Here is a 25,150-nt window from a genome sequence, read left to right as displayed (position 1 = left end):
TTATTTCAAATCATGTGTTTTATGCACACATGTTGTAGTGTAGAAAAATTATAAAAATCTAGTCGGCTATCCCGATATCCATTTTTCGGATACCTGCATTTCCTTGATAATCAAATGCTATCGATCAAATATCCTGGGTTTATTGAATGTCAGTTGGTCACTTTTGGGTTTTGTATTGTGGTGTAACTAATTGCTAACACGGCACACATATTTTTTTTTTTTCGATAGGTTTATTTTGGTTCAGTTTTATAACGTTCTTCGATTCATTTATTATTTTGTTCTTTTCAATAATTGATTTCATTGTTCACTTTGCATTTCGTTTCGAAACAATCATGTTTTATCTTGAGATGTTTAGTAAATAAAAATTTCATTTAATAAGAATCAAGTAATCAATCCACTGGTGTCCACATACGTAGCTGAGTATTTTGTTGCCAGTAATCACGCTAATATAGAGCACAAATTTGCTAATTATGCACAAGTACGTAATGAAAGCATCTCGAGAAGCACGAGTAGCGATCAAAATCGAAAGGAAAACGGGTCGATAATAAGGGATATAAAATTTCCGTATTAAAAGCGTATTATTGTAATGGCAATTTCATGATATTTTACCATTGAAACATAGCCGTCCCTATATAAATAGAATTTGAACAGCATCTATATATACGTGTATCGAATGATTTTCAATCAAGTTTTCCATCGTCGAAGTTCCTTCATTATTAACGTACGAATGTGCCAAAGTTTTGTAAAACTATTCCCACGTTCCTAATACTGTACAGAATAGTAAATGGCTCGTGATCACAGAAGTTTCTATTTTATGAACACGCGAGAAAGCAATCATTGATGATTTGCTGAAGCCTGCTAATGAAACAATGTCATAGATCGCACAAGATTTTGTTTTAACAAATAGTATGATTTTTATTCTCTATGATATTAGATAAAAAAAATTTATTATATATGGTATATAGTTCCGAAAAAAAGAAAAAAATTACAAATTTTTATATACATTTATCGCGATAATTTTTAAATATCAAATATTGTTATACAATTACGAATAATTTTATGCGATCTATTATGAACATAGAGGAGTCTTCGTGGAGTGTACAGTCGAGTATATATTTTGACAAAGCTAGTTAGTATGGCATGGATGTATCAGAGAGAGTACACGAGAGAGAAAGAAAGAGTGTGTGAGAGTAGTATAAAATGGTAGAAGTAGACACATGTTCGTTTTTATTGTGAAAATATTCAGCTATTAGCTCAACGTGGACACCAATGTACATATTTATATATTTTGCAATAAACATTTTCGCTGTTTACAACTTCATTTCATTTATGAAGCCTACCCGTATATATTACGTTTATATTTTCCATATATTTTTCTTTATCATTCTGTATTTATTCTTTTTTCTCTCTACTTTATATTGATATTTTTTTTTCACTGATTAATATTCTTATTATTATTATCATCACCACTATTACTGCTACTGCAACATATTATTAATACTATTTAAATATTATCTCATCATCTAACGTAATTCTTCACGTTCTCTTCATTGTAGCCATTGAGTCATCTATAAAGTTTTGTTTTATGCACCATACCTCGCGTTACACTTTATGTATTGTCTTAAACAACATGTATCATGCAATGTGTTTGTTGTTTGCGTTTTAAAATTTGATTTCAATCACGATTCGTTCACTATTTGTACTTTGTGATGTGATTACCAAAGTACGATGATTCGATATCTATAAAAATCAAAAAAATCAACGAGACGATTTTTTCACGATATCTTTCACCATCTTTTAAAAAAATAATATGAAAAATTCTTATTTTCTGTCCCTTTATTTTCTTTTTCTTCTTTTAGTAGATAATCTTTTGTTTCAGGTAACGATCATCCCTTTGTTTGACATCTTAACTTCAGTATCTTGTTTCAGACACTTCATATGGAATTAAGATTATTCGAACAAAATAAAGAATCACATTATCGTTTCGATTATATTAATTAATTTATATATAAAAAATATGAGATATTGTCTGGATTAAAATGCAATTAAAATTCTTTTTACATTTTTTACGATAGAAATATAAATCGTCGTTCTAAAATTTAATATTTCATACAAAATATAAGATCAAAGAAATATGTACATAAATCAAAATTCGAATAATCGAATTTCCGACGCGATAAGACGTCATTAATATCGTTTAATAAAAATCAACTCGCGATAGGTTACATAAAAAGTAAATGACACACTGTAATTATTTATTTGATCATTAATTCATTCACAAGATCAAGAATGATATTCTTGTATCGCCGCTTTTCTCTTCCCCTCTCTCTTTCTCTCTCTATCTTTCTATCTATCTCTTTAATTCTATCTCGAGGCAAGAACGTCGTATTAACCCCGCTTTCCTTTGTGTTGCTACTTTGATTCTCGGCAGTCCCTATGATCTATCGATCGTTTTAATAATCCGGTATATATTAAAGATGTTTAAGTACGGAGTTAGCTAAATGTTGATGTTTTTGTGTCCCGTGCACTTCTTTTCGTGTCAACCCCCAATGACCTGATCTGACCTGCTACCGATCGAAACTCGAAAATCGAATACCAAAAGTGGACCTGCCTGAGATTAAGGGGAATCATCGCAAATTCCGTAACCTCGTCACCAGCTACATAGGTAACTTTGTCTGTCTGTTCGTCCATCTGTCTGTCCATTTTTGTATGGTTGTATGTTTGTTTTTTTTTCATTTCTCTCTCTCTCTCTCTCTCGCCTTTTTTTTTTAAATTTTTTAATTTCTCTTTGATAAATAAACGTCGAACGTTTATCTGCTTGTATGCGTATATACTTTTTAATCTATCTCTGGTGTCGATCTGGTTTGTTGTTCCTTCGAATACCTTGAATCGCTTCACGATTTTTTACTATCGTGTTGCTGGTTTTTCTTTAATATATTTTTTTCTCCTTTTTTCTATTTTTCTTTGTTTCCTAATCTACTAATTATAAAATTCTTTCTATTTGCATCTCGTCGAATTTCTACTAATTTAGATGCTTTTCTGTTTTTTGGCAAATACAGTCTTTGCTCAAAGTGAGTTTTTCTATATCAAGTTCAAGTAGAAATTGACACGTAGAACGTATTGAAACGTATTAATGGTTTTTATACATCACTCCTACGTCCATTATTTGGCATGTAAAACCAATCTTTTTTATAGTAATTGTAGATGCGTTGTCACACGTGTACATTTGTAAATAGGAAAGATTGTAAGTGCAAAATGCTTTCTTTTTTGCAATTATTAATTTTTCTCACTCTTTATTTTTTCAAATCTTGATCTTAACATGTTCAAGTTCGAATGAGATTGCGTTTCCTTGAGTATTATATTTAACACTGATCTTTTGTGATATGCTTATTGTTCGTAAATTTGGAAATATCTTTCTGAACGTTTTGGTTTTCTTGTTATCTGATTCACTTCTTTAATCTCACAAATATTATGCCAATATTTCACTCTCACTTTTTTCTTTCGCGAAATTCTTTTCCAAGTATAATATTTACATCCGAAGATTTTATCTTGCAACGCTTCTTTGATTGTCTTTCTCACTTATCTTTAGTCGATCTTTCCAATATTTTACCCGAGCACATGTATATATAAACGTAATCAATGCAAATGTAATTTTAGATATTCCCCAATTTTTATTCGTTGCATATACAAAATGTACTTCGAATATATTTTTGTCTTTTATACCGAGAATAAAATAATACATATTTGAAATATGAATATCTCGTATCATTGGCAAAAAAAAAAAAAAATCGGAGTACAAAAATTATAAGAAAAAATAATCGAGATTATTTTATCGACTTTTCAATTTTCACTCTGCTTTTGCATCGTGAGTTCTGTATGTCTGGTTGGAATTCTCTTCCTTCGTTGTTATCATTGTTTCACACTTGTCTCTTTCTCTTCTTCTTCTTCTTTTTTTTTTTTCTTTTTAAGCTTCAACACGTTCACAATTTTTCAAGTACACTAAATAACTACCCAACTACTCTTGATCGATGACCCTTTTTTTCCCTATCTCTTTGCGCGAATCTAGGTCACTCTCCTTTCAAAAAAAATCTAAAAAACAAATATCTAATCCCTGCTTATAGTCGCGAATTTTAGCCCGAATTTTTAATATTTTAACACTCTCACGATCTGGATGACGTATATCAGAATTTTCGTTAGGAATATATTTTTGTCTAAAAATACATATGTATACACATGATGTTCACATATCCAGATCTTAATCACAATAACCTCGAATTAAATCTTGTTATAAAGCACATTTTTAGATAACGTATGAACCATACAAAAGTAAAACTTCTGATCAAATTTATCGAAAAAATCGCTTAATTTTTCTTGAGATAGATGTAAAAATTTATAAAAAAATTTTATCGTGTTTAGGTATTTTTATGAACAAAATTATAAATAATCTATTTGAATCTAAATCAATATTTAAAATATAAATTAAATTGATAACCCAAAGATTGTAAGAGTCAAGATAATTGAAGAAAGTAGAACTCGATTAGTTTAACTTCTGATTGGTTCATAAATGATCTGTGAAAAAAAAAATTATAAGAGTTAAGAATATGTTTTTCGAAAATTTATTCTTATCTCAAAGAAAAAAAATATTCATAATTGAATCAAAGATGCTCACATATGTAGTTGCAAGTCGAATTCTACGATCGTTTTTTCTCCAGTACCAGAATAATTTTTCCCAGATAACATCGAGAATCGCGGCTCGTTTTAATTAACTTTGTTGTCTGGATTTTAATCAGACCTGAACACAAGCCAATACGGTCTGATAAAAAGCTTTAGAGGCCGTGGCTACGCGTGTTCGAGCGATTACAATTAAATGTTCGTCGATCGTGATCGAATGAACGTTTCTGAACATTTGTTCTCTACAAGATGTCATCGTAATATTCATGTACGTATATACAAAAATATACGATGTGTGGATAAAAAATTCCTAGATATTTTTTATTTTTCTACATAACAGTATATTTCTCTTTTCAATATCTCTGTAATTGATATATTGGAAAACAAGAAATATTATTCTACGATCTTTTTATCCACATCTAGTAAAGAAAGGCAAGTATAACGAAGAAGAAATGTGACGTGTATCGCAGAAGATACACACAGTATTAATTCTGATGAAAATTAGAAAAAGGATAAGATAGAAAGCTTTCGATGTTGTATCAGCTTTACCATCTATATGTGATAGACATTGACGAGTTCGAGATTAGACGAATTCGAGGCGAATCCCTCGTTTTGAAGTAGTATAGTTTCGTTTAAGCCCAAACCCTTGTCCGATAACGTAGAGAGATCAAAGAAGCGTAGCTCCACACATTATGGAGAAGAAGTTATTAGACGTAGTCGTGGCAAACAGTGCTGTAGCGAGGTTTATTTGATAATAAATTGGGATTATTGGGAATTGAATTCGAAATTTTTTTTTTTAAATTATTTAAAAAGTAATCATACGAATCATAAGTATTCAAACATTTTAAAACTTAAGAATAATCAAAATCAAATTATAGAAAAAAAAATATTTAAGATTTCTCAAATGGAATAAAAGTTCTTTGAAATATGCATCCGTGCAATGACTATTGAGAGAGTTAACTGATAATCAAAATTTTAATCGAGGCGATAATGATTGCCAAACGACTCCATCGTACCATTGATTGCGGTATCGTGATAAATACAGTGTGAAAATAGAAAGTCTGCAACGCAATGAAACGTGCGTAATGCGTTTCGCGACTTACATGGTGTACACGAAGCGCAGCGAGAACTTTTTCAAAACAAGTATTATACGACGCTTCATGCATAAGCTAACACTTGCTACGGTACTGACGTCAGCTTTTGTAGCGTTAACTCGTTTGATACATCCCCTCTTTTACGATACATAGGCACAGTTCTCAGACTTTTTTTTTTCCAATTAATCGTTCCGATTTCCATCAGTATTTATCGATGTTTTCAACCCTTCAACCCTACCTCGAGTATCGCGGTATTAATAACCCGTTGATTTGTGTTTCAGCATTGAAACATTCCCCGTCGAAGAGAAAAAGCATAACCAGGCCGCTCAGGCCATTGGATGGAGATTTCGATTCAACCGGTGAGTCTATTCGATCGATAGAATATCTTGGAAATTTACTTTTTTTTTTTTCGAATATTATTTGTTAATGATCGATTTATGCTTCGCGTGGTCCTTTGCGACTGGTTCTACGATTTGCGGACCAGTTCGATGACTGACTGATATCTTGTTTTATATATATTTAAATTTATTCAAAAAGAGAAAGATAAGTTAAAAAAAATTATATTAAGTATTCATTTTAAATATAAATTAAATAGAATCTATATCAATATCTTATCTCTATATAAAATCTCTTTTTGGAATGAGAGTCATCGTTGATTATTTGAAAAATTGAAATCAAAGTAAAATTGGGACAATATAGTAACCACAACGGAATTAAAAACTTGTATTCGAAGTAGTAATTATAAAATAAGAGATCATCTGGAACTGATCCGAGACGAAAGATCGATCCTGGTCCGAAAATCGTGCAGATGAAATACGAACGAAAATTTTCCACAATCTTATTGGCTTTGCGCTGAATTTCACATGTGTAGCCAGGCACAGCGATCAGAGCAATAAATTTAGATCCTGTCTATCAAAGTTACCTGTTTCCAAAACGTTCACCACGATTCCTGCCATCCCTGATGGTGTCAAGATATGTTATTGAACCATCTTTTATCAGCCGTTTCCTTTGAGAAGATAATCTGTTTTACGAAGATTGCTCGTGCGTGCTTTCACGTGTTAATCAGGTACGCCTATTCGTATTCCGTGCCGATATACAATTACTTTCTCGTAACATTAAACTCAATTCCTTAATCTCTCTATATGATAAATTTATTTAAAACGATCGATTCAACTTCGATACGAACTTCTTCAAAGTCAACGAAATCAAATCCCGTGACAATAAAGTATGAATCTGAACAATCGATAAGATTAAAAAATTTATAATATCGTCAGCAACGAAGAAAAGAGATTTAAAAGTATAATCCAATACTATCGTAAATTATTATCGACAATCCGTTATGGCTTTATCCGTCTGTCCATACGTATCCTTCGAATATCCGTCCGATTCTGTCTGCAGACGCATACAACGTACAAATACAGCTTTCTATCGTGAATGTCAGTCGAATGCGCGCATTCCGATCATCGATTCCCTCTCTATTTGCCTCGAACGTCCCTTGCTCGAATCCCTGTTTTATTTCGGGACACGTTCGATCCGTGACTGGACAGAGAGACTTGAAAATCGAGAAACAATGATCGACGTAGAGATGGTCTATAGAGTTTCGAGAACAATGAATGGTTTTACACTACGCTAAATCGCGAAAGAAAAAATTGGAAGTTTCTCTGTCTGATCAAGAGTCGCACACATGGTGATACGGTAATGGTACATGGTGTTGTATGGTGGTTTAGCGGTGCCGACAACCGGAACTTCGACAATGCATGCTACGTCACCCACGAAAGCCGGTGAGTCTCATACGATCACTTATTTTCCTAATATTCCATTTAATTATTTCTGATCGTTATTCGCGCTCTATCTTTTGTTTCGATTATTAAACGTCTTTCGAATATTTATTTCTCTCCGATAAAAAAGAAAATATATATCTATATATATACGAGATAGTAATATAGCAACGTGTAAATAGGAATTGTGTATAATGAATTTAGAGCGATATCTATTTAGAGACACGATTAAGTTGACAATTTCCATTGATGAAATGATCTTAAATCGTATTAGTCATTCGTTTCTCTACTATTACACGTTTAATATTTTTCTCGAAAGAGTTGTCACGTTGCTTCGAAATCACAAACAATACGAGAAAGAATCATTTCGTTTCAACAATGAGTTATGCAAATCATCGCGAATATCGACGCAAGAAAAATTATTCGACTCGACGATCTCGAAGCAACGTTACACGATATTAATCACCATGCGATCTCGCTCACCCAGCTTCTCTGTTTCTGTCTGCCCCTCTATCTATCTATCTCTCTCTGTCTCCTTACCCCCAACGTGTTCACGTCATCATTGTCGGTGCACCTCTACGCAACCCCCGTATTCGACGTCGCACGACCCTGGAAACAACCCTGGACGACACGATAACAGTGACCCCGACAGACCCTGCGATCAGCACGACCAGCACCGTGATGTCGACCAGTTCCGCGCCAATCGCCACCTCCACCCCGGTTAACTTCGCCGCGGGCCCTGTGAGCCCGCCTCCGTTGACCTTGGCCGCCGGTCCAGGCCCCCCTCATCAAGAGCAACCAGTGACCACCTCAGCGGCCAAGGTCACGAGCTATCCAGCCGTCCTGAAGGGCAGGACCGCCGCCAGCCCACCGAATCCGAATCTGGTACCTTCCGGCAAGATTCCACCTCCCGTTCCCCCAAGAGGCACCGGCCAATCGAGGACCGCGAGGTCCTCCGAGGAGCACCGTGGCCCCGGGACGGCCACCTCCACGTCCTCGATGACGTCCAGCCGAGGTGACGAAGCAGCCATAATCACGAGATACCGCTTGCATGAAAGTTCGAGCATCCTGCACCACCTCCCCACACCCGATTACATTTCTACATCTACCGTTTCTGCTGCGTCCGCCGTCACTACTTCTACTACTACTACTAACTACTCTGCCGCTACGTGTACCTCTTCTCTCTTCTCCGCCGCCGCTGGTACCGCCACCATCACATCCTCGTTCACCACGACTGCTAACAACACCGCGAACCGTCACTCCGACTATAACAATACTACAGCCACCGAAACATCCACATCCAACGTGTTGCATGCCCGTACTCCTGCCTACCTACCCCCACGATACGACAAATTGGCGTTCCACGACCGATCCGCCGACATGGCGGCGGCGGCAGCCTTCGATAGCATCCACGAGGAACGGTCTCCGATGTACTGGAACGACTGGCCGATCGAGAACATCTACGAGGAGGAGGAGGAATTCATGAGCATAGAGAAGGTGGACGACTCGTACGTGATCAGGACTAGCCCGTATCCGTTCAGGCCCGAGAGAGGGAACTTTAAGAGGGAGAAGAGTGTCCCGATCGATTTCGAGAGAAACGTACCGGAAACTGGTGTGATTACGGAAGAGTGGAGAAGAGATCCTAAGTCGAGAGCCGAGCACATGGCCAAGTTCACGTATTTCTTGAACCCCGCGTCTAGACCAGAGTTAATGAACTACAAGATGTCGCGAAAGGACAAGAAGCACTCGGAGACGTACTACGAGCGGATGAAGAGAAAGCAGAGAGAGCTCGAGACCTCGATCATGACGTTGACGCAATGCATGGATCGAAACAGGATCGTGGATAATAGAATCGAGGCTTCCAGATCGAACAGATCGATAGTTAGGAAGGAGAACGTTACTGAGATGAAAAAGATCGATATTCAGAAGCTTATGGAGCGTAGAAGGGATAGTAAAGTGCTGAAGAAAATCAGGGAGAAGTCTGCTCAGAGGAGGAAGAAATTGGCTCCTAAACCTTTGTCGAGGGTGCAACCTGTTGTTAATCCGATAAAAGTGAACGATTATGAGAATTTTGAGAGAAAGAAGAAGATAGAGAAATATGGAACTACATCTTCGAAACTTGATTATGGGAATAATGAATATTTGAGAAAATCGAGGAATGACGTAAAAATGATGGAAAATAAGGAATACCCGATTGTTCTTAAAGGCGATAAAAAAACATTCTTGGTTACGAGAGTTGACGAGGAAGCTTCGAAGAGGTTGAAGGAAACGATTTATTCTTCCCAGATTACAACCGAGAGTAAAGTGAGTGCTGATAGAGATAAATTTGATGACAAAGATGACACAAGATCGATAATTTCTAATAAGATTGAAATGAATTTACCGAAGAATCAGATATCTGATAAACAAAGGTTAAAGTCCAGATCTATGGATGAATTGAAAATGGACAAAGAAATGACACCTACAATTTTAAAACCACAAATTGATCTTGATAAATTGCAAGAGCGTTCTTCTCCCAAAATTTTGAGACCAAATATTTCCTTCTTATACACCTATAGATTGAAGAAGACGTAATATCAATGAAGAAATAAAAGCACTATCTATTTTGATAATCATCGAAAAGGGACCAATCATCAAAGAGACCCATAAGGGGATCAATTTTAGAATATTTTCAAGATGGAATTTTGTGAGAAGAATTTTCGGGAAGAAGATACAATTAAGGACTTTAAAACACTACAACATATTACAAAAACTTTTCTTCCTTTTGCATGCGCAAAAACACTTTAAGTTTACTTTTTATTTTTTTCATCTCTCATCACTCGATCTCTCACTTGTATCAGTTTTGTAAAAATACCTGTTTCAACTAAGGCTCATGCAGAAACGAGAATTTTTCTTCCACTGTTACTTCTGTGAGAACGAAGAAGTTAGTTGTTTTAATGTTTGCGTATTTTCTACCACTAGATTATGCACTTTGTCGTTTACTGTTTTATCGTATACTATAAGCTCGATACTGTATTAATATCGATTTTATGGCATCGATGAGGTACCGCTCGAAACGCTGAGATCGACTATCCTCGGTACACAAAAGGTTTTAAATTTGAAAAAGTAGTATGTGTAAGAATTGGTTTCTTTCTTTGTCCCGATTCAAATGTATTTCATGCATGCATAATAATGATCTCCGTTGTTAGGACAAAGAATAGACGTAACTTATAAAGTAACTAAAAAAAGAATTTTAAAAAATTGTTATTGCATTTCTTTCTAATAAAATAAACTTTGTTTATTTTAATCGATAAATATTTATCTAATAGAATTTGATGTAGATACTGTATTATATATTTGCGAAAATTTAGCGCTAGTTATTGAACAAATTTGTGGATGTACAGCAAGACGCGAAAGAACGGAAAATCTTTGAAGTTTTCTTAAGAAATTCACAAATAGTTACGTCTATGTCTAAAAAAAAAATCATATTTAAACATTCTTAACTCCGTTGAAATATCGTCGATATAAAATCTGAACGGAACACAGAGTTTTGTCGGTGTGTTTGTGTGGTGTGCTCTCTGTATCACAGATATAAAGGGACGTTCACACGAGTGTACTGTAGTTGTGAAGCAAATACCTTTTTCTTCGAATAAAATATCGCCTTATGTCATGCTGGCTAAAAGTAGTTTGCTGTTTGTGCACTTCTGTAGATACGCAAATAGATGTAGTAATTCTTGAACGTGTGTTGTACTGTTGTACCATTACAAGTTGGAATGGCTTATTCGAACTGACTTCAGTAGGAAGTGTTGATCAATTTCTAACGTTTTAATCCCGTATTTGAACGAGTTCCTGCCAAAGTCGATACGACAAAAAAATAATTGAAAATTTGAAATGTACGCTTGTGCAACAGAATCGCAATTAGCACGTGTATGTTTGATAAACGTTAGAAATGCTCCCGATGTAATTTTTTTTTTTTGTGATTGCTTATTGTATTGTGACACTGATAACACAGTTGTCGAGTAGGTAACATTTAAACCTATTTCAATTGCTTCCCGTAAAGACAGAATACTTTATAATTTTTTACACGTATTTTTCAACACGATTAACTTGAAAAAAACTTGCGCTAAATTTTTATCGTGGATCATTATGTTTCAAGTATCTTTTTTTATTATAGAGACCAAGGTAGAATATAACACACAACGAGTATTTATTTGTTTGCTTAAATGCAATGTAAGAAATATCGAATTGGCAAGATTTGTTCGAAACACTTTGTTTTTCTCGGTCTCGTTTTTTACGAGGCCTTCCACTGCTAACGATCCTCTCCTTAGAACCCTTGACAACGAAACAAGCACACTATATCGTGTTCATTAGGGCTAACTGTAGTGCGCTTTTTGTAGGTGGCACCCTTCCCTCCACTTGCTCCACCCCGCCCCCGCCCTTTGACGATGCAGTGCGCTCAAACGACCAAACCTTGGCTTCTGGTGGTCAACTTCAACAGGGTGCACCGACCACAATGTTAGCGAGCAGCCTGAGCACTGCTCAATCGAAACAGAATAAGGTTGTTCACCATGTCACTCTTACAAAGACTTATCACGATGCCGTGAGGTGAGTCGAATTAATATTTAATTTCTTTCCTTTAAGTGCAAATTATTCATCATCTATTTGAAAAATGCAACGAATATTGCAGCATATCTGACGTGCATTTGGAAAGCAGCGGTAGCGGAAGCGGAAGCGGCGGAAGGGAAACGAAGTCGTCGTTGAGCGTGGAAAGTGGTGGAAGCAGTCGAGGAGGTGGTGGATTCACCTGGACACCACCCGCGGGCAGCGCCGAGGGCTCGACGCCCACCTGGACAGAGGGCACACCGTCCTTCACCGAGAGTTCCAGCAGCGGTGACGCAGGTAAGTTTCCGTACGCGCTCACTATCTACTACGCCACCTGAAGGCTACTACGTGCCTCGAGGATTCCTTCGTTCTCTTCTTCTTCTTCTTCTTCTTCTTGTTCTTCTTCTCCTCCTTCTTCTTCTCTTTCTTCTTCTTCGGCCTTCGTGGCGAAAGGATTTGCATCAAGCGTGACCGTTCCATTGATTGCCCTATCGTATTTATGCTGGCTTGTCGAGAAGGTGAAATTATATTATATTATGTTTCATGTTCAAACTGAAAGATTATAAGAAATTGGATTTGATTTGATTTATTTTATGTAGTTTAAGCGAGATTAAATTATTTGCCCGTTAGAAATTTTCTGAAACTTTATCAAAAGTTATGTTGCACAAATATTGAATTATATTATATAAACTAACTTTGCATAACAATTCTGTGAATAAAATTTTTTTTTATCTTTATTATTCTTAGAATACTTATTAAAAAGATAGACACAAATTTTACAATGTAAATATATATTTTGTTATATGAATTTAAATATAGTTCAATTCTCGTTCAACGTAATTTTTGATCAAGTTAATGACGATATTCAAGTAGGACATCCTGTATATCAAAAGAAATTACTTAAATAGGTCCGAAATTATTTTTTAAGTTTGCTTCTTCTTTAAATATCGATGCTTTTGTAGAATAAGTTCCATTGAATTTTGCTGTAGAAAGAAAGGCATTGGCTTCGAATGTCGTTCACAGTAGAAAGAAAGATTCCATCAGGCAATAAATAGATCTTAGACACGCTATATAATTATCATTTATTATTACTTTCTCGCAAGTCTCGGATAATTGAACAACAAAACGAATCCGTTAATTTAACTGTAATACTGCATTTTTAAATCGAGTCTATCTTTTCAGTAAGTATATATATCGAGTTACGGGCAATCAACGTGACGCTCGCGCCAGAAACCGGAAGTCTGATTAACGTGCCACCATTTAAGGTAGTGTTCTAAAACGAGCGAAAGTATATCGTTGTCGGTCATCACATCATCGTTGTCCGATATATAATTCCAACTATTGTGTTATAATCGTTTATACGAAATATATTATTTTTGCTGTTTGTAAACGGGCAATCTTTCCCGTGTTAATAAGCGTGTAAAATACGTAGACCGTGCACTAGTTAGCGGATGTAAAGTATAATCATCGAGAAAATACGGTAGATTTTGTGCGTAATCGTGAAACAAATACGTATTATTAATCATCTACATCGCTTACATTTTGCGTACCAACATATTACGTAATCCGGAACTAAAGAGCTTTTAGAGCAAATTAAGTTAGACCGACCGTTTGTTACGGTACACTTCTTATTTTACTTTATAATTTGACGAAATTAATTCTATCGTGATATCATTGTAATACTGATTTATGACTGAAAAATTAAAGGCGTTTCTGTTGCATGCTCTTTAAATTCTCGTTCGATTCTTGTCGAAAAGTCGATGTAACGAAAATTGATTATAACAAGGAAAAAAATGGAAACGAACGACGACAACTCAGTGCCTAAATTTAATCTTATTGCCTATGCGTTTTAAACCATGTCTCGAGATTATTATTTATTTGTAAATGTTTACGAAAGAAATACTATTCTTAAATACTTCGATCGTGTGTCGCGTACGAAGGTGTTCGTCGTATATAAGTTGAAATGAACGATGATTAATAATGATGATTAATGCGTTTAAAACATGACGAGCATCTTCGTCGTTTTTTTTTTTTTTTTTTTAGATAGTTATGATGAAATGGATTAATTGTTCTCTTTGACAAATACAATCGAACAACCGTCTTTTCTTAGCCCTGTCTAGGTAATCTGAATGTCTTGTCAAGCAACACTCGAACAATTTCTTTTCTCGACAATGAGAGCGACAATAAAGCGACAATTGCAAAAGAAAAATATACACGAGAACTCACTCTCTCATTATAACCTCTTATACACGTTTCTTTCTTCTATGGTTCCTTCGTAAGCAAGAACAGGCATCGCCTAGAACCGATGTTCTCTCGAGATAAGTTTCAACTTTTTTTCTCTCTTTTTCTCTGTTCCTTCTTTTTTTTTTTCTTTTTCTTCAATTTTTCGTTTCACTCGCATACACCGTTATATAAAATAGCTACACACGCTTTTTGTCACTCATAGACTGTTTAGATTGACGATATTAATTAGAACGATGCACGCTTTTTTCTTATCGATGCATCTTGGTAATTACAAGATCTCAAAAGAAGCATTTGAATTGAAATGAAAAATTAAATCCACGAGTATAATAATAACGATTCTTTTTAAACGCTCCAATTTTTTAAGAAATTTAACTTCGCGTGTTATTAAGGTATGATGTATTGTTGGTGGTTCTTTTGAGAGGAACACATCATCAATTAAAAATTTCTCCTCAATAGATAACGAATTTTATCACTAGACAAATACGTATCTACGCTCCAGTGATCGAGCAGCTGCAACATGTTCATCTGTTTATTGCACTATGACGATTAACGATAATTTTAGGTTGGTCGACCACACCGATCAGGGGGCGTCAGGATGACGGAGGGAGGATTGCTACCACTGTCGAGGAGGCGCTAGCCAGTCTCACTACGGAAATGGTAAGTTGGCAATCGTAGCTTTGAACGATTGGTCACTCGAAAAGGTACTCTAACGATATCCAGAGATCGTATTAATATTATCTCTACTTCGAATATGAAACATAAATTAACTTCTCTTTGATCAATTTATTAACTTTCAAAATAATCCCTAAAATATTTATCAATGTTATTCTATTATAGTATATAGTATAAAAAGTATAGAAATAAAAATTCAAGGATGAAATTTAACTTGTATGCATAATTAATTCCAATGAAAATTAGATAAGTTAGTACAAAAACGTAAAAGAAAAATATATTTCTTATTGAATATGATTATTTTATTAAATCAATCACGATCTCTAGTCATCATTATCGTGCCTTCCTCGACCGATTCCTCGAGGCGGTAAGTGTGCAATCAAAGCCCGGTGACCGATCGATCGGATTGTGTAAATGTTTCCCCCGAGTGGCCGAGGGTTTTTTTGTAACTAATAAACAGCCCCCAGACGACGACGCGTGACATCTGCGCCGCGATGACGAGCGGGCAGAGAGAGTTCTGTCCTCGTATCAAATTGTCATCGTGTCTTTGGTCTCGTCTACGTATCGCTTCTGTGTCCAAGTCCCTATCTTTCGTATCGAATCCACAAAGGATCGCCGATTCGATCGCGCACGGAACGTTCCAAAGCGAAAATTCTTATAATTTTTTATATAAACTTGATACTCATCTTTACAGATAATTCGAATATGAAAAACATTCGAAGATAATGCATGAGATTTTGTTTGAGATTTTCTTTTTGCTTCTCGAGCATCTTGGACTGATCTTAGCATATAGTTTATTCATTTAGTAAGATCGTATTTATGATAATAAATACTTTGTAGAAGAAGTTGCATGTTGAACAGTTAGACGAGCCTTGAAACGATTTTTTTTTTCAAGTTTAATTACGTAATATTATAGCGTCTAGTATAAATACTATTCTTTGTTCGAAATCGGTCGAAATACCTCGAGACTATGATCGATTTCATAAATCATTCTACGAAGCCTTTCACAGTTATTTGCTTGCGATTCTAAGTTATTGCATAATGAATATTAAAACAAACGATATCTATTTTTATTTATAAAAATTGCAAAACAAATTTTTGTAGAATCACTTTGAATTCAAGATCTCGTTCAATTTCATACAAAGAATTCAAACTTCAAACAAAGAAGAGTCATTCGATTTAAAAGAAGGTCGTTGAATCTATCTGTCTCATTTTTTTCCACGCGACAACCCGAACGATACTCCGATTTCGAAACGTAGTGAACGAATCCTCGAATTTCTGCGTGCGAACGCATTTTAAAATTCGCAACGAACGCATCAGCGATTATTCTCTTGTGATTCAGCCAATTTTTTCACGAGTCTAGCCAAGAGTTTGCAACACGCGAAAGAATGTCGAACACGTAAAACGCGGCGGTCAAGTAATTCCATATTAACCCAGTATTACTAGCGGCAAGAATTCGCCAGTTATGGCGAAGCATTTCAAACGAATCATCTTGTGAAAATATGATGAACGATTTCGTTGAGAACAAGTCCAAACAATCGTCGTTTAATATTCGATATTTCAAAATTGATAAGAATGATAGAGACCGCTTTGGAACGCTCCATGCGAGAAGATCAGACAATCTGAAAGGTTTCTCTATTTCCTCAAATCAGGAGATACTGCAGCACGAGTGAATGCAAAGCAACTCGTCGTCCCTCTAAGCTTCGTCGATTCAGTGAGGTTTGGATATGGGTCTGGTGCGGCGTCGTAGCGATGAGTCTTCGGAGAAAAAAAAAAAAAAAAAAAAAAAAAAGAAACGAAGGAATTTCGAACGAGGGAAAACGAAATCGTGGAAGGGAGCGTTTGATCGCGAATCAAGACGGATGATTGAGAGGTGAATGCCGGACAAACATAACGTAATTTAATCATAATCATTCCTTCTTAAACAGTATTATCGTTACACGATTCACAAATAGTTTATCATATTCGATTCTGTACTTAACGAACACCTTCTGTGAGAAATATTCGTCTCGATTCGCGAGCTATCGAAATATTAATCATCCAATGTGTGTCAATCTCGCATTTATCTCGTACGGTATAAATTTATGATTTAAATAGACGAGTTCTCGCGAAGCGAATAAGGAATCGATGAAAAAGAAAAATGATTCCGAAGCTTTGGAGATCGTCAAAGGGCCAGAAAGCTTATACACACCGTGATAAAACTCGGCCTACAATATTAGAAGATTGTATAATACTCGACACTCGTTCAGGATCCATACATCCATCTGTGGAATTGGCGAATCATCATTCCAATTATTTCTTTTTGTATATCGAGTCTCGTAGGCACTGTTGAAATTCTAATCGACGGATAGTTAAACGTAATAACGTCACGTGTTTTGAATGAATATGAATAATTATATGAATAATTAAATTTTAGTTAATTCAATTGTGTGCACGATTGCGAGATCGAATAAAAAATTCGAATAAGATCGTGTAAAAGTTTTGGTAATCGATAATCAAAGAGTGAGATATCATCCGATTCCGAATTTTTTTCGACTAGTCTCGAGATTTAATTCTCGAATCACAGAACGATCACGCACACTTCCAATCACGTTGTCTTCTGATTGATTATCCTTTTCGAAAAGTGTTCGAAGGAAAAAAGAACACGTGCCATCATTACGATTAACTCGTTTTCTCGTTGCTTGTTCATACCTAGCACTATATCAAATGATCATCGAATCATTGAGCTTTACGAATGACATTTAGGTTAAACGCGATGTAAGATTATGACGAGAAGTATTTACTCGTATTATACCTCTTATCATAACTGACAATTACCTCTTGTTACGTCAGTTAGTTATAAACTATTAAGAGGAAGGCGATCGAGGGGGATGAAAGTCGTATAGCGAGGAGATGAAACGAGTTCTATACGGCCGCGAATGAAGATGTAAATAATACTTATGATTTAATTAGGAGGCAGTCCTCAATCCCGTTTTTATTACGATAATATAATCACCGGTCGTGTATATGTATCTATATGTGTCTCACGTTTTGTCTGTCTCTTCTGTACGTAATTATATATATACTTATACATATGTACACACATTAAATGAAACATGTATACCACATTTACACTCCTGTTCAAAAATCTTAGGATATTCGTTCTATTTTGATCGAAAATTGGATAAATTTAGATGAATTTAGATTATAACATGTTAAGTTGATGCTTCGTACGAGGAAAGGAAATAACAATACCGATATATTTTTAATAAAAAATTCATGATTTATATCAAAAATATTAAAATTTAATTAGGAATAGAAGATGTCCTAAGGATTTTGAACAGGAATCTATATCGAGATGACCGGTGAATTCTAAGATGAGCTTTGAGCTTTAATTTACTCGAGATTATTATTATACAGAATAACGTTATTTTTTACTCGGGAATTTATTCTATTTCGAAAAATTTAAGTCTTCCAAAATTTATCTCGACAAAGGAAGATTCTCGTTTCAGAAATATTTTATATAACTAATAAAAACTAGGTTGGTGAAGGAATAAAGGATTACAAATTATTTCAAAGCTCGAAAAAGAATTCTCTGACCACTTCGATGCATATTATATAAATATAACAACTGCGCAAACTGTATTATACGTGATACGATAAAGGAGAGTGATTGACGGGAATTCCGATGGTGTACGTATTATATATATATATGAATGAACAAAAGTTTATATATATATAAATATTACAGTAGTCGCAGAACAAAAGAAAAAAAAAAGAAAAAAAAGAAATTATGTAAACGCGTTGCTAATAAGCGTGAGAGTTATCGTGAACGTTTTGAAAAAAAAACCAAAATGTTGTTCAATTACACGTACATACACGTATTATAATATATTGTCCTCAATGAAACGCTTTTGACAGTCGATATATTATATTTAGGAAAACGGTGGTAAAAAAAAAAAAAAAAATCTAGTCGCATCTCGGTGATCGGTCCATATTATTTCCTTCTTTCTCCGAGAACAATTTTATTTCGTAGCTTTAATCGCGTCTTTCGCTCTCTCACTTCTTCCTTTAGCTTTGTGTAAAAAAAAAAAAAAAAAAATCACTTTGTTTTTTAAGTTAGCGTAGTTGTTCTCTCCTTTTTCTATTTCTATATTGTGATCAATATATTAAGCATGTTTCGAAATTAATTCCATGTGTTACTTTGTTCCCTATTTTTCAATCTACGATTTAACCATTGAAATCCAAGGCAAGTACAATGAATAAACGAGCCATTTAACAAATGCGTTTCGATAATCATCCAGTGTAAATTTCTTCGAATACAAATTGATATTTACACTCACATCTCCAACGAAAATTCTATTATTTCCATTGTGATCGATTTTCAACGAGGAAACGTGACTCGCGCGAAACGTAGTAAGTATAAATACTCGATAAGAAGTAAGGAACAAACTTACGCGTCACGTTTGCTACGCCTTTTCGTTTCAAAGGTTAAATCGATGAAGAAAAGCTTTACTCCTCCTCGTGGATATAGATTGAATGACCGAGAAAAAAAATGGAAAACAGAAACTTGATAAATTCGTAGCTTTGTTAAACACGAGATACTCTTTTCATGGGGTACCATCATGGTATCATCATTATTGTTATAATATAAATATCGTAGCTATTATAACGAAAGGACAGTAACAGTGTTTATTAGCGATCTTAAAAGTGTGATATTTTTTTAATGAACATATCGCATCGTACGTTCAAGTTTTGCGAGTGATTTCAATGCTTGCACTTGGAGGGATGCTTCAAATAATAATTCAGGGAGGATTAAGATGAGATTTAGATCAAGATCGAAGGAAACGCGCTTGGAGAAGGTTTCGTGCCAATTGAATAAAAAAAAAAATCCTATATCTAATCCTACGATAATCATTGTATTAGAATTAAATGAGAAAAAAGAACAATTCTTTCAATAATATGAAATTGATTGTCAGTCTTATTAAAAGAAGAAAGATTTATCTTTCTTCCATAATTATTAAAACATTCATAGAAAAAAGATTATGCTTTAAACGACAAGATAAAGGAAAAATTTATTAATGATTTTCTCTAAGCGCAATCGATCGAAGATCGAAGATCCGTCGCTTCTTACGCTTCTCTTTGTCGCATATTTTAATTGTTTGACGATGATCGTTTACAAGTTGTTAAACCGGCATATACCATATATCTTCCATCTATGTTGTTTCGTGTTTGCTTTGATCGATCGTGTTAATCCTCTCACATTAATAACTTCCCGTTTTTGATTAATTCGATTTATCAAAATTATCTGTTTCTCCCTTTGATGTGTTCCCTCCTCCACTGTTTTCTTATTCCAGTTTTCATTTTGCAACTAATCTGATTAATCTTAATCGTTCCACTGTATTTATTTGCATCATTAAAAGCACAACTATACGAAGTCAATCGAATGAATTCTCATTTGGAAGCAATAGAAATGGAAGTGATAGAAAAGAATTGATATTTTTTGTGCTCGAATTCAGAAAGAAACGAACAACATTGCGAAGGGTCTTGTGGAACAGAGAAGATCGTTTTCGTCGTACACACGGGTGAGAACGAGTTTCAAACGCGGCGGCACGAACGGGTCAATCATAAGGAGCTTGCAAAGAGTGTTGAGCGTACAACATCGGGAGCCATAAGGATGAACAAAAACTGGGACGAATTGAAATATTTTAGAAATAATTCAACGATACCCACGCGTATACTTCGTATATAGAAAGATGAAACTAAAAAGCAATTAATTAAAATTATCATCGAAATCTGTGATCACGCGAAAACGTTTAAAAAAAAAAAAAAAGAAATTTCTTCCTTTGATATTGATTATCGTTAGAGCAAACGATATTTTTAGCTCCTTTTTATTTATCGGTCATTTTTTTTTTAATGTACGATCGTAAAATTTAGCGAATAGAATAAAATCATGCCTGTTTAACCGGTTCGAACGATAATCGGGCATAACTTTGATCTTAATCCTCTCGTGACTGTAGATCAGCCTTGCGTCTAAGTGTCTACTTAACTAATTGCATAAGATTTTATTATTCTATTTTTTTCTTTTTTTCGTTGCTTCAAAGTCATTGCGTTATGTATACTTTTTGATAATTGTGCGAACGAATAAGGAAAGCCTCGCGTTAAAGGAATTAATCGAAGCAATATCGAGAAGAAGGGAGACTTCTTCGCATGATTTTGTAATGTTGATGTGCCAAGGAATTGGCGGAACAAATAATAGCGATTCTATGGAACGGATCGTTTCGCGATTATTCGCGAACTTTATTCCTCTTCGTGCTTCTTTTTCAAGTTCTCGAGATTTTTTACCTGTTCGCGTTGTTTTTCGAAAGATGACGAAATTATAGAGGAATCTCGAGGACTCGAATTTCTACAAAAGAAAAAGGTAAAGAAGTGGAAGAAATTCTCGTCGAATTTTGCAAGATATGCTTTACGAATACTTTGATACAGTATTCGTTAAATTTCTTTTACATTAGACTTGTATACAAAAATTGTATTAGCTTTCGATGGAAGATTGTTCATGTTTACTCCGACTTTATTACTCGAAAATCAATCCTCTTTGAAATAAAATTTTGGAAAAACGTAGTTTCGAGGAGATTTCTGATATTATGAAGAAATCGTGAAACCAAACGTGCCATTGAAAATGTGCGTAGAAAGAAATACAAGGTTACAAAAGCAATCACGTCTAATTGCTATGATTCGAATAATTAACCCTTTAACCGAGCAATACGTATCAATGAGATGACTAATGTTTACAATTTTAATCGAGCCACGTATTGATTTTTTAATAAATTTAATGTGGATTTTCATATTTTATTTCTAGATATTGTTATTTTTTTATTATATTTTATCCATAATAATAATTTTTATATCTAAAATGAATTACTCGGTTAAAGGATTCGAACAAAGGGTAAATAACGGTGATGGATCGGTTGTACTCGTTCAATATGTATCTTACTTGCAACAAAATTCTAATTTAAGCATAATTGAAACATTCTGCTACTATTTTTAACAACTTCTCAGGAACCAGAATTTCTTTTTCTATTTTTATCAGACGAAAGAAAAAGAAACGGAAAACATCCCCGCAACCGATCCATTTCTGTTTTTCATGTAAGAAGCGTACTAAGGGAAACGTATAAATATTATACATATTGACAAGTTAATGAAAACAATACGAAAATATTCAATGCATAATGCGAGCGATCGTTCAACTGTTACAAGACAAATTTGTCACTTAACCGAGTTATTTCGGCAATACATACTATTATGATTATTATCATTACCATTATGATTATTACTATCTCACCATGATTACTGATATTATTTAAATAAAGCAGTTACTATTATTCTTATGATTGTTTCTGTTATAGTCTCTCGTGTTTCGTTGTGTTTCGATTTTAAACACGCGATTTCGTACGTCGGGGGTAATTCCTTATTTTTATTATTATTTGAGCGTATATGTGAGCCATATAAATGCCAGAAATCATCAAGATTAATTTTAATTTAATTATTATTTGTTTAGCAATTATACATTTTTCAAAAGAATTGATCTCCTTTTTTTCAAAATGGCTCACGCGTATGTTAAAAAAAGATCGATCGCTCGATCGATCGATCGTCATATATCCTTCACCCTCGGCGCACTTTATTTTCACTTTTTTTTTCTTTTCTTTTTTTTTTTTTTTTTTTTTTTTACCGAAATTTTTTTCTTATCCTGGTTTCTTTTATTTACACCCGTTTCAGACCCACCTGTAATCAAGCGAAAATGAAGATAGTTATAAACAAAGAGTCATACAGAAAAGAAAAATACAAAATACAAATTTGTATGAGAGAGAGAGAAAGAGATAATTGACTGCAGAGCCTGTGAACCCTCGATGTTGGCGCATTTAGAAATCCTCCCCTTCCGGAATTAAATGCATTAGGACGTTGATGTAAGTTCAACACAAAAAGCAGGCGTATACAGTAGTGCGTGTTAAACTATATTTATAGGGTGTACCGAAAATATCTAATCACGGAAGAAAGACTTTTACATTTCCGTGAAAAAAAAAAAAGCAAAGTGAAATTGAAAATTATTCAACTGTATATTCTTCTTTGTATTATATCTTCGTTTAATATCTTTTGTTATTCTTTAATAATTAATTTCTTCTCAGAAATGCAATTAATTCTATTCTATTTTTTGTTATTTTTTTTTTTAATACAGTTTTTTATTGGCAATACTATAAGAAAAAGATAATTTCGGAACACTTTATATTAGAGAATAAGAGATCGATTCGAGATACCATTCTTTGGATTCATTTCAGATTTTTCCACTTTTTCTTTAAAAAGTTTGAATAAATTGATGATATAAAAATCACGAAACATCTCGAATCGATAATAAACAATTTAGTTATTTATTTTTCTATTACTTTACTGCCATGTACCGCCAGGAAGTTACAGTTTCCCTCGCAGGACTCTCATTCTGGCTCGAATGTACAGACAACGATGGATAAAACGCATGATTTCTTAGATTCTTTTTCAGAAAGACTGCGTGCGTTTTTTTTTTAGTTTGTTTTTCCTTTTTTTTCTTTTTTCTTTTTTCTTTTTTTTTTTTTTTTTTATCGTATTCGTCACTTCTTCGACGAATCTTGATATTATATATATGATATTTTGATTATGTGCAGCTAGATTTTAAATCTCGTCGTAGAATCTTGAATCGAAAAGAGTGATTTGAAAAAAGATAGCAATATTTTTTTTAATATAATTATCGTCGTTTAAAACAGCTAGTGAATCCATTGAAAATTGTTCATTCCGTGGCTATATACGTGTACAGTGCACATTTTGTACATTTAAAGAAAGAATTAATATATTGTTCTTGCCCTGTACACTAAAATTAGTCCGTGAATTTAAAATCTTGTTCTAATCCATTTTTAATCGTCCAATCGAAAATACTCAAATGATTGCATGATATTCGTTCAATGATCTATCTCTGAAATTTAAATTAATCTAATTAGTGATTTATCTTAAATTCTTCGCGCTACTTATTAAATAAAAATGAAATGAAAGTTATACACGAATCTTACTAATATCGAATTCAACAAAAAATTCTTAATCGTTCACTTTATCCTACGATTAAACTTTTTCTCGAGAAGTCTCGAGAAGTAAAAATGTATGTATGTACATCTCAATTTAATTCGTTCGAATCCATTGATTTTCATCCCATATGAATTAAATGGTTGCTCGATGATTATTCCGCGAAAAACCAAATTATGAAAAGAAGATAGATTTCATTCGGATTCTATTCGAATATAATGCAAGCATCCGGCTCAACGAGTATTACCATCGAGAAAAACAAACGGAATCGTTTACATCGATTATGCATTCGGAACTCGGTACGCTTGAATATCTTTTAAGTGCTTCTCACGACGTTCCTCGAGAATTTCTAAAAAAAAAAAAAAAATAGAAAAAAAATCGCGTTATCACTGCTGTATATATATTTACTAGAGGATATTACGTGCATGTATAAACAGAGGTATATATGTTTGTATATTATAAATATGTACACACGAATACTTACACATGTTCACACACGCATACAGATTTACAAATGCCAGATTTTATCATGTACGTCGATGCATTTATTATGGCGCGTGCGATCCTGTGTATACTCTTGTATTTTCTTCGAGAGTCCAGAATCTTGATACCTCATTTTATTTGTACACGGCCGATCGCAACGACAATGTACGATATAAGGGTGAATAAATTATTATTTCGTTCTATTTATTTATCGAGGGACTTATCGGTGGTCTTTCATATAGAAAGTCCCCGAGTCTTACGTGGGAAGATTTCGTTCGATCCTCGAGAGAGATCTTCCTCTGGCAATAATTGTTGTAATAATAAAGTTTGCAATTATATTTCCGTTGTAATTTATATTTCTTCCTTCTTCATTTCTCTTTCATTCCTTGTCCTTTGATTTAGATTTAATCAAACTAGGGATGAGTTGCGGATCTTGTGAGAAGAAATAAGATTTTGAAAATATATACACGTGATTATTGGTTATATATAACAATATAATTTTTATTCCTATTGACCGATCACGCGTCAATTTCAATGAAAAAAATT

The 25,150-nt window shown here is 34.2% G+C and overlaps 1 protein-coding gene across 15 annotated transcripts in view; it reads left to right on the top strand.

Moving 5' to 3' along the window:
- The window catches only part of LOC724991 (phosphatidylinositol 4-phosphate 5-kinase type-1 alpha), a 30,807-nt gene extending 6,000 nt beyond the window's left edge, over positions 1 to 24,807 (top strand). For 2 of the 15 annotated variants that reach the window (XM_001120893.5, XM_006571069.3), the window contains exons 11-19: positions 2,603 to 2,665; positions 3,060 to 3,071; positions 6,047 to 6,124; positions 7,493 to 7,546; positions 8,184 to 8,558; positions 11,920 to 12,127; positions 12,210 to 12,421; positions 14,931 to 15,025; positions 20,539 to 22,410. In XM_001120893.5, coding sequence (XP_001120893.2) covers positions 2,603 to 2,665; positions 3,060 to 3,071; positions 6,047 to 6,124; positions 7,493 to 7,546; positions 8,184 to 8,558; positions 11,920 to 12,127; positions 12,210 to 12,421; positions 14,931 to 15,025; positions 20,539 to 20,694 — 1,253 coding nt within the window. In that variant the 3' untranslated portion in view covers positions 20,695 to 22,410. Of the gene's footprint in view, positions 1 to 2,602; positions 2,666 to 3,059; positions 3,072 to 6,046; positions 6,125 to 7,492; positions 7,547 to 8,183; positions 8,559 to 11,919; positions 12,128 to 12,209; positions 12,422 to 14,930; positions 15,026 to 16,692; positions 22,411 to 22,795; positions 23,104 to 23,478 lie in introns of those variants that run through there. The other 13 variants (XM_006571072.3, XM_006571070.3, XM_006571074.3 and 10 more) reach the window with 10 other exon arrangements.
- The last annotated feature ends 343 nt before the right edge of the window (positions 24,808 to 25,150 follow it).

The sequence above is a fragment of the Apis mellifera genome, linkage group LG1 (assembly GCF_003254395.2).
Source record: "Apis mellifera strain DH4 linkage group LG1, Amel_HAv3.1, whole genome shotgun sequence".
Taxonomy (NCBI): domain Eukaryota; kingdom Metazoa; phylum Arthropoda; class Insecta; order Hymenoptera; family Apidae; genus Apis; species Apis mellifera.
Note: the sequence above shows the minus strand (reverse complement) of the source record. Positions and strands in the feature narration are given on the sequence as shown.